Here is an 11,393-nt window from a genome sequence, read left to right as displayed (position 1 = left end):
GACTGATCTGGCAGATGAAATATGACACCAAAAATGCAAAATAATCAATATTTGAAGGTTTTTTTGATAAAAAATGCAATAAGAATGCAGTTTACATAGTTTTCAATGCACCCAATCCATTATATGTAAGGTTTTCTTAGTATTTTTGATGATGTTCCGGCTTACGTCATATACTTGAGACTCAGAGGTCTGGAAAAACTAACACCTATTAATAATAATAACGTCATAGCCTGGGGACTGCCTGTATTATTATTGCTGAGGTCAGAACTCACCACAATCTTGAGCAAGACTTCTGCTTTTTTTTTCTCACTTTTAGCAGACAATTGGGAGCAAAGTGAAGTTGAATCCAGCACCGTAATCTTGAGCATAATGAAGTGGAAAGCGTAGGGGAGAGTAAACTGCGGCTTGTTGCTTGACTATAAACGTAACTTATGGGAATAATGTTATATATATTAATTGTAGATTGGGGAGAAGAACACGTGTGTGCGCACGTGGTTTGCATAAATTGTGCGACAGGAAAAGAGGAATTGGTCTGGTGTGCTTTTATGATTACTACATATTTCCAGGGAATTATCAGAAGAGTAGGTGACATATACAGTCGAACCCTGGGATTTACGGGGGATAAGGACCACAACCCACGCAAATAGCTAAGATCAGCGAATACTTGACACCCTTCTAAAAAACATGTATAATTTTGATAGTTGCAATATGCTAGAAGGCCCCTCTAAAAATGCTTATACCTGCCTATTTTAATAGTTTTATCTTGAAAAATTTATGTAGTCACGAAAATCTGAAAATACAGTAATTAGTGAACATTTCTCTACGAAACAATTTGCTGATAGGTGAATTTTCTGTGAAAAATCTGAATGTACATTCTACAGAAAAATCCACGAACAGGTGAAGCCACAAATCCAGAACCACGAATAGTTGGGTTCGATTGTATTTCCAGGGAATCAGAAGAGTAGGTTATGTGTACATATGTATGCATGTTTACAGAAAACCTCAATAATATGGAAGGTTCTAAAGAGGAGGCACTTCATTTTCAGAGCTTGCAGAAACTTGTCTGCCTCCATCTTCAAGGGGCCAAATTATTTGGCTCCATGAAGCTGGGGAAGATGGGCATGTAAAAACTCGAAAACAAACATTCAATTCTGTTGAACCTTTCATAATATTGTCGTCCTATGTGCAAGTGATATAACTTAATACGCAGTGAATTTGACGTCCTCTGTTCAAGTGATATACATAACTTCATATGCAGTGAATGTGTGGTATTTGGGATATATAGTATATATTTATGTTTATATATATATATATGTATATATAAATAAAGATATATGCCACGAAGGAAAATAAACAATGGAGTAACCGCGAGACCTTTCGACGTCCAAACGTCCTTTACTAAGCTTAGTAAAAGACGTTTGGACATCAAAAGCTCTCGCGGATACTCCGTTGTTTAATTTCCTTCGGGGCATATATCTTTATTTATGGATTTATCACGTTCCTAACTTTTGTGATTCAGTTATACATATATATATACACACACACACACACACATATATATATATATATTATATATATATATATATATATATATATATATATATATATATATATATATACGTATATATATATAATTATATAAATAAAGAGAGATAATCAATCATATGAATATATGGAAAGATGCAATCACAACTGAATACCAGACCCGATTCTAGTCTGCGTGTTTGTCGTTCTGCAGACGCTCCTGGAAAACGGAAAGAAAAGGAGACCCCATTTATTTCCAGAGCCTTCCAGATCTAGAGAGACAAGAAGAAGAAGAAGAAGAAGAGAAAGGAAAAGTAGAGGAAGATTAGAGTTTTGACTCTTGATTTACCCTGTTTCAGTGAAAATGCCTCGATCGCCGATTCCGCCGAGCATTCAGGAATGACCACCAGGAGAGGAGGCACTACGAATCGTCCTGGATGTCTCCCTCTTCCTTCCCGTAGGATTCCTTCTCCTCCTTCAGGAGTCTGTAATACTCCAGGGCCCGGGGGCCGCACTTGTACATGAACTGCCTCTCGGACACCGCTTCCAACGCTCCGCTGTTGTAGTGATACCTGTCGGGAGAGAGAGGGATTTGTGTTGTTTTACAGACACCACCCTGCTGAAGAGCATTCAACTTAAGAACGTTCAGAGATATGAATAAATGGGATTGCAAATTGAAATTGTGGCCAGAGCTCTTTCTTCCTTGGCCAACCGTGAGCTTAGATTTTGCTTTGCAAGCCCATTCTGTATATACACGTACAGTATTGGTAAGTAGATCTTAGTTTAACCAGACCACTGAGCTGATTAACAGCTCTCCCAGGCTGGCCCAAAGGGTTAGATGTTTTTACGTGGCTAGGAACGGTTACCTACAGCTTATTGTGGGATCCGAACCACACTATAACGATAAATTAATTTTTAATCACCAGAAATAAATTCCACTGATTCCACGAACGCAGGACTACAGAATTGGAAGGTGAGCACGTAAACCACTCGCCCAACGAGGAACTCTTAAAAAAGGTACAGTACTGTACGGTGTCAGGCAAATTTCTCGAAGTCAATTGACCGAAAAATAATTTCTCGAACTATCATTTTCTCGAATGTCAGTTACTAGAAAACAAACTAGTAAATTTCTCGAACACAATCGAAAGTATCCCAGAAGCGCCAAAGACCAATTCATAAAGAGGCCATCAGCATTCTAAACGCTTCTCATTCTGTTTACAAAATTCTGAATAGAGTTTTTTCCTGTTATATTTTTTTCCAGTAGTCTCAACCCATCAAGATGGAAGCAACGTCTGTTGAGAGTGAAAAGGGAAGGAAGAAATTATTTTTAAATGGATAATTATATATCAAGGACAAAGGAGTAAATAACAAAATTTATTGGAAATGTGAAATGTGCAAGAAATTTAAATGTTCTGCTCGTGCTATCACCATCAATGATAATATAGAAAAAGAGAGTGGTGACCACAATCATGCAGGAGATGGGGCTAAAGTCGAAGCTGCCAGAGTCCAAGAAAAAGTGAGAGAGGATGCAATCAATAGCCGGAATACACCCCATTATATAGTGTCTTGTGCTTCAAAGGGGGTAAGTGGGGCTGTTGCGGTGAAACTCCCATCAATATCAAATATGAAGAGGGATATACGCAATATACGAGCTAAGAAAAATGGTGTCCCTGTTTTACCCGATTGCCAAGAAGATCTTATCATCCCGGAAGAATTTACCAAACTCACAAAGAAGAACTGTTTCTTAGGTATGACTCGGGTCCCACTAATGATCGTATATTGATTTTTTCGACACAGAGAAACCTCGATTTACTAGCACGCTCAGAGAACTGGTTTGCTGATGGTACCTTGAATTTTTTTTCAGTTGTATACAATACATGGTGTGCATTCAGGAATTATCATAACCCTCGTTTATGCACTATTACCGAACAAAACTCGAGAGACCTACAAAAGATTCATGCAGATTGTAAAAGAAAAAATCCCAACATTTGAGCCAGCCACAATAATGATAGACTTTGAATTGGCTATGATTAGAGCTATAGAGCATGAATTTCCAAGTACAAAATGCCGTGGCTGTTTTTTTTTATTTTTGTAAATCCATTTATCGCAAAATTCAAGAAAATGGCTTTATAGTACGGTACGACACCGATGCTGAATTTGCTATTCAGGTTCGCCTGTTATCTGCGTTAGCATTTGTACAGCAATTAAGTGCTTGTCATTAAGTACAGCAATTAAGTGCTTGTCATCCATCCATCTGGAAATTTATACAAGTATTACAACGAGAACAAAGTCTACAGGAGCTACGAATTGAACAATATTTGGGAGGTGTTGGTATTCCTGTGCGCAAAAAGAAGTATCGTGACTGTGCAAAAAGGTTACAAACCATTGTAATAAATTATGACGAAGAGAGGCCTGTCGAAGAATATCTACGAAGTGCAGCATACAACATTTCATTTTGATTGATTAAATTTTAATACTGTATTTCATTCTGAATTATAATATTTTTATACATTCAATAAAATTATAGCCTTTGTATTTTTTTCACTCCTTCATTTACAATAAATTTTTAACATTTGTGTTTGTCAACCCAAAAGGATATATTTTCCTTGAAATACATGAAAATTTTTCCATTCAATTTTCTCTACAAAATAGATATCAGTTTTCGAGAAATATGAGATTCTAGAAAATGATAGTTCGAGAAATTCTTTTTCGAGCAATTGAGTTCGAGAATTTGACTTTCGAGAAATTGCATTCGAGAAATTTACCTAAAATCCTGCTGCATTGACTTTATATCATACTGTGCTTGGTTGGGCATGGAGAATACGGTGACTAATTTACAAACCATTCAAACGTACGAACAACCATCAGGAAGGCAACCCATTCATTTAGTTTCACTCTGAGATGAATGAATTAATGTCTGAAGGAGGGTCTGCGTCATCTGCTCAGGTGTATAAAGTTTTCTGCATAAGGGGTTCATCCCTTTGTGAAAATTACGTATTGTGTGACGGTGACAGTCATCTTGGTTTATTCTTCAATTGCCTATTAACGGTAATGTTATCTTCACTTAATTTAGCTGACTAGATCACCTGCTCGAATTGTGCGCTCCAATGAAAGGGAAGTTTTGGGGGGAAAGTCGTACTCCGTGGACTGGCTAGTTTTGAAAAAAGTGTGAAGGTGATTGTGCTAGGAGACTTAGATGCCGAAGTAGGTGTGTGTGTGTGTGTGTGTGAGAGAGAGAGAGAGAATGTGAATGTTGTTGGGAGTTCCTTGGGCAAATTAGTATGAAATGTGCTTGGGAAGACAAAGTCATGCCCAAGTACAGTTACATGTAATAAGAAGAGTGACTGGAGATATATCCGATCATTATCCAGTTGAAGCAAAAGTTAAGAAAGGTGGGAAGAGAAAATGAAAGACATCTGGTCATAAATGCAATGAAGACAGATGGTTTTGATGTGGAAGAAGAAAAGTACAGGCTTAGGACTGATCTGCCTTAGTACTGTGGAGTGATTTGGTCACGTGGGGGTAGAAAAGAACGATAATAATCGGTTGATGTGGAGAATTTTAACTTTTTAAGACGCGTAAGGGAAGAAGAAGAAGAATAGAAATTGGGAGAGAGATGGAGATATGATGTGAAAGAGTGATTTCAAGATATGGGTGAATAATGCTGTGTGTGTGTATGGATGTATGTGTGTTTGTGTGTGTGTGTGTAGGTGTATTGGGTGTTAGTTACGCCGCCAGTGAAGCCTGCCTGTATATGTGGACGAAGCAGCAACGACCAATCCAGTGGAAACTTGTCTGTATCGAGCAAAATCGTCTTGGATCACGAGACATTAATAATATTAATAAAAAAATTGTTCTTGCCTTGACTTTCAGAACATATAAAATGCCAGCTCAAAGAACTACACACTCAAACACACTTACTTGACATAAATATGAATAAAGACTAGTTCTACGCCCCCGAATCAGAGAGAGAGAGAGAGAGAGAGAGAGAGAGAGAGAGGGGGGACTCTCATTAATCAGTCGGTACATTCTTGCTCGGAGGCAATCCGGTTTTGACTGGCTCCTTACACGGAAAACAACTATTATTATTTTATCATTACTATTATTATTAATATATTATTAGTAATGTTGTTTTATTATTATTATTATTATTATTATTATTATTATATTATTATTGTTTACTACAAATACAAGGAATGAGTTGTAATTAACTCGAGGGCGCGCTCTGTAACCAGCCAGAAAACGAGTCTACCAAACGACCAATTAAAATAACAAAAGACGGGCGGTAATACACGATAAAGAACAAAAGACAAAAAAGTCGGAGGAGGAATAAGAGACAAGAATAAAGGATAAAGAATAAAAAAGGGATAAGAGAAAAACTAAAAGACAAGCATTTGCCAGACTGGATTCAGATCGTAATACGAAGAAGAAGAAGAAGAATATCAGTATTCACCTACGTATGTACGTATACGTACGCAACTCCGCACGTCAGTCAGCCCGTCCGTACGTATCTGAATTATAAAAAAGGACGAATGAAAACAAATAATAAAGAACAAAACAGCACCGCTGCCTTCATCCGTCCTTACGTACGTACGTCCGCCTATTGTCCGTAAATAGTTACCACTATAACAAGAAGATGGAAAAGAAATGGAACGAGACAGTCACCTTCCTCCGTCCATTGTCCGTACTTACGTACGTACCTCATGCGGTGTACTGTAGGCATTACTTGAGGTTCCTTGTAGCGTGCCTTTCGTTCATTTTACTGTACCTTCCTCCATATCCTCTTTCTTCCGCTCTTTTCACACCTTTCAAACCTATCTACTATATTACTATTATTATTATTATTATTATTATTATTATTATTATTATTATTATTATTATTTAGAGGATGAACCTATTCATATGAAACAAGACCCTTATTATTATTATTATTATTATTATTATTATTATTATTATTATTATTATTATTATTATTATTATTATTATTATTATTATATTGTCCACAACATAAAACCTTTTCACCAAACGGACAACTGACTTGAAATTCAAAAAGTTTCCAAAGAATATTAAGGGGTCCATCAGGAAGAAGTAAGAGGTAGTAAAGGGGAAATGCAAGCAAAAAGGACGATAAAACAAATTAATCAATAGATAAATAATAAAAGAAACGTGCTAAAGGAAAAAGTTCCAATTACACGACTTCCTTTGGGAATGATTATTCTCTGTATAACAGGAGTAATAATGATGATAATCTCTTATTTACTTTTATCCCTTCCGTGCAAGTATGTTTGAAGAAGGCGTGTCTCCGACCTCCAGCTTACTCGGGATGCGTGCAAGATTCTTCCCCTCGTGCCTAAGTTGTAAACATTATATTCTTGACTTTGAACGTGAATTAAAACAGAGCCTTGTTTCACCAACGAAAAGGAAAATGAATACGCTTCGTTTCATTAGGCTTAATTGTTCTGGCATTTTTCGGAGATTTTTTTCGGCGATTCAAATGTTCTGAAATCTACGGTCAAATAGGGCCTTGTTTCACCAACGAAAATGAAAATAAATATGCTTCATTTGATTAGAAATAATTGTTCTGTAGTGTTCAACGAGCACATTATTTATTTTTGACATTTTTCATTCTGATAAATGAATCATGAATATCCTATCCTAAAATTCCTGTACCTTGAACTCAACGCAAAACACCTGTTTCAGACCCTTTTTGAGGCTTCTACACACACACCACCCCCTCGAACCAGAACAACTATACAAGAACAACAGCAGTAAGAACAACTATACAAGAACTTATACAGTTGTTCTTGGTGTTGTTGTTCTTGTACGGTTGTTCCTGCTGTTGTCGACAGCGAGCACACCTGTACAAGAACAACGATACAAGAACAACAACAGCAAGAACAACTATACAGCACAGCAACAGCTAAGTAATTAGTAGTCTTACTCCCCCCAAACAAGCGAAGAGTCGGGACATCATTTGCCAGGAAAACGAAGATATATCCAAACGGGACACGTACCTCAGCGCCCGGGCGAAGTTATTGTAGGACAGGTTCGGGTTCTCGGACCTCGCGCCCCACATCTGGGCGATGATGGTGGGTTGCACCAGCAGGAAAGTGGCCTCCTCGGCGTCCTCCCACCGGATGAGGGTGGGGTTGGTCTTCTCGTGGGCGAGTAGGCGCACCAAGAACTCCCAGGACTTGGGGCCTCGTTCTGCGAAGGGCAGGGGAAGAGAGAGAGAGAGAGTGAGAGTTATATATGTATATATATTTGAATACTCACGTCGTTGGGATCGATTCCAGGGTTTGTCGGGCGGAGAAAGGAGAAAAGGTTAAGGGCTTTAATATTAACTGTTAACCCCTGCGAGGACATCTGGGTTCTTTGATACACTTGGCTCTTGTGGTTTTGTGTTGTCTCTCTCTCTCTCTCTCTCTCTCTCTCTCTCTCTCTCTCACACACACACACACACACACACACACACACACACACACATATATATATATATATATCTATATATATATATATATATATATATATATATATATATAAAGACAACATGACAGGCATAAATCCACTATTGATCAGTAGAAGGTTACACTAAAGGGTAAATTGTTCTATAATTCAAAATAAAATCCAATAAACTATCCTACACTCTCTACAATTATTGATCTTAAAATTCCCTCTTAACATTTATAGTTTTGATGTATCTTAATATTCAAATTTTTATTTTTTTTGTCGATTATCATTATTCTTTTTATCATGTTATCTCATTTATCCAGGATTGTGTGTATTTATTGTATGTACTTTGCATATTCTATGTATATGGCCTTGGGCTGAAGTAAAAATATATCATTATTATTCAATAATGATTACGTATATTAGTTATGGAAAAGGATCTTAAATAAGGGGAGTAAACTCCGTAGAGTTTTTGGAATCTTCAGGATTTAAAAGGGCAAGATTTTCTTTTTGTAATTTGGCGACATTGAAATGATAAATTAGCAGTTATTTTGTTTATATATATATATATTATATATATATATATATATATATATATATTTTGATAATGATATCTGTAGTAACTTCTGTAAAGCCCCTTTTCTAGGTCTTTTATAATGATTCCAGATTTGTTATTCTTATTATTATTATTATTATTATTATTATTATTATTATTATTATTATTATTATTATTATTATTTGGTCGAAGACCCTCTTTCTAGGCAAGCCCTGTTAAAGAAAATGGCAGAATTAGGCGAGTTGATTTTATATATTGTAAGAAAAATAGATAAAAACAATATATAAAATCAACTCGCTTAATTCTGCCATTTTGTTTCTTGAACAGTATTATTATTATTATTATTATTATTATTATTATTATTATTATTATTATTATTATTATTATTATTATTATTATTAATATTAATTATTAATATTAATATTATTATATTATTATTATTATATTATTATGATTATTATTATTATTATTATTATTATTATTATTATTATTATTATTATTATTCACGCTATTTATTGCATTCGGTTGGCTTGAAGAAACAGGTACCTCACTTTTCATTGGGCAATACCTGTGACGTCACGAGCGATGTCATCAGGGGGCCCGTTGCTGGTTGGCTGTCCTCTTCGTGGGCGGAGCCTCATCCTTATTGGTGATGGTGGAGGTCCCCTCGATGGGCGTGCTACCAGGTCGTCCTCAGGGCGAGAGCTTGAGCTGCGATCACCCTCAGGGTTACTAGGGACGTCCTCAGGATGAGAGCTAATGCTTCTATCATCCTCAGGATCCCTCTGGTGCCGATGGTCGTTGTGGGGCGGTGTCTGCTGCTCTCCTGACGGCGGTGGGGAGGAGGAAGGTCTCCTGTGTGATGTTCAAACTGGGCTTCTCCCTCCCGATGTGCAGCGCTTCTAAGATTCGCAAACGACGTAGATCGGGTGCCTGGTCGATAACCTCGAAGTTACCGACGATGTCGCTGCGTCGGATTCTTTTATTATGGGCAGTCCTTGCATGATTAAATACCGCTCCTTCCTGCGCGTGACAGGAGATCCTCTTGGAGAGGCGCATTGACGTCATCCCGATGTAAGTTCCGAGGCATCCTCGGATTGGGCACATGTATCTGTAAATGACGTCCGTCCTCTTCAAGGGATCCTGCAACGGTGCGGGATTATTTTTCATAATAAGACTGCATGTTTTTTTACTTGTATAAAATATGATCAAGTTGATCTGCTTGTTGTTGTCGGTCGGGGAAACGTGATTCCTGATTATTTCCCGTAGGGCTCGCTCGTCTTCTATATACCGCCGATGGTTTTATTATTATTATTATTATTATTAATATTATTATTATTATTATTATTATTATTATTATTATTATTATTATTATTATTATTATTGAATGAGAATTTTATCTACGTATCTATATAGTATTGAAAGATGCCCAGTAACATATATAATAATATATATAAATATATATATATAATATTAATATATATATATAATATAATATATATAGATAGAATTTTATCTACGTTCTATATAGTATAGGGGGGGGGGGGGGGGGGGGGGGGGGGGTGAAAGATGCCCAGTAACTGATATATATATATATATATAATATATATATTATATATATATATATATATGTATATATATATATATGTATATATATATATATATATATAATATATATATATATATTATATACATATATATATATATATATATATATATATTATTAATTATATATATATGCATATTATATATATATATGTTATATATTTATATATATAATTATATATATATATATTATATATATATGATATAATATATATATATATATATATGTAATACATAAATCTATCTATCTGTCCTTCTCTCTATCCACCCAATTTATCTAATTCTCTTACCTCCTCGTCTGGTTGCCGTTTTAATTTTCGTACTGACTGCTTTCGTCACACCTTCCTGCTCTTGGTCCGGGAAGGGGGTCCGGTCGTCTCCTGTTATTTGGGGGGGTTGGGGAGGGGGGTAAATTTGAAAGAATTTTAGAAATACGTCTCTTATATTTCTCCATAGAATATAAGTTAAGTACTTAATGCTTGTGAACATTTAAGTAAAATACTTGATGCTTTACAATATGCAGTGGTGTCTACTTATTACTTCAGCGATGAAAATATAAAATACTCAGTACGTTATAAGTAAATATAAGTAAAATAGTTAAGGTTTTCTAAGTATATTGTTGTATAGCAGAGGTCACTTATTGCTGAAATATATAACTTTTCTCAGGGTGTGATGTTTAGGCATTCAAACGTAGACATACGTTGTATATTAGGGTCTAATTCACTTTTGGCTAAAAAATGTCTAATTTCATTCCTTTGTAAGTCAAGGCTCTCTCTCTCTCTCTCTCTCTCTCTCTCTCTCTCTCTCTCTCAAACATAGACAGACAGGCATACAGTAGGTTCCATTTAACAAAGCCAATGTGATGAAAAGGTTTGTCATGGATTACTTGGTCTAGTTTAAGTAAGGTCAGGTGAGGTCGAGTTAGGTTAGGTCAGGTCAGGTAGGTTATGTCAGGTCAGGTCTAGTTAAGTTAATTTAGGTAAGTCAGTTATCTATTTTCTAAATCCAGAAAAAAGTATGAAAATCAAAATAGTTATTAATTCCATGTTAGATCAGGTCAGTTTAGGTTAGGTTAGGTATGTTATGTCAAGTCAGGTCAAGTTAATTTAGGTAGGTCAGATTATATTAGCTCAACAGAGAACAACTATTTTATAAATGCAGAAAAAGTTTGGAAAATCAAATTTTTATTCATTCCTGGTCAGGTCAAATTAGGTCAGGTCAGATACATAAACTTCAAGTCATGTCAACCCCCAGACTG

The 11,393-nt window shown here is 35.9% G+C and overlaps 1 protein-coding gene across 1 annotated transcript in view; it reads right to left on the bottom strand.

The window, feature by feature from the left end:
- Window positions 1-1,577: 1,577 nt before the first annotated feature.
- Window positions 1,578-11,393, bottom strand: part of LOC135199517 (ETS translocation variant 4-like) — an 18,866-nt gene continuing 9,050 nt past the window's right edge. Inside the window, exons 4-6 of the mRNA XM_064227636.1 lie at window positions 10,426-10,515; window positions 7,539-7,731; window positions 1,578-2,096 (exon numbers count right to left, since the gene is read on the bottom strand). Coding sequence (XP_064083706.1) covers window positions 1,946-2,096; window positions 7,539-7,731; window positions 10,426-10,515 — 434 coding nt within the window. The 3' untranslated portion in view covers window positions 1,578-1,945. The remainder of the gene's footprint in view (window positions 2,097-7,538; window positions 7,732-10,425; window positions 10,516-11,393) is intronic.

Source organism: Macrobrachium nipponense, chromosome 25 (assembly GCF_015104395.2).
Source record: "Macrobrachium nipponense isolate FS-2020 chromosome 25, ASM1510439v2, whole genome shotgun sequence".
In the NCBI taxonomy this organism is placed as follows: Eukaryota; Metazoa; Arthropoda; class Malacostraca; order Decapoda; family Palaemonidae; genus Macrobrachium; species Macrobrachium nipponense.
The sequence above is the reverse complement of the archived record's forward strand: the minus strand, read 5'-3'. Positions and strand labels throughout refer to the sequence as shown.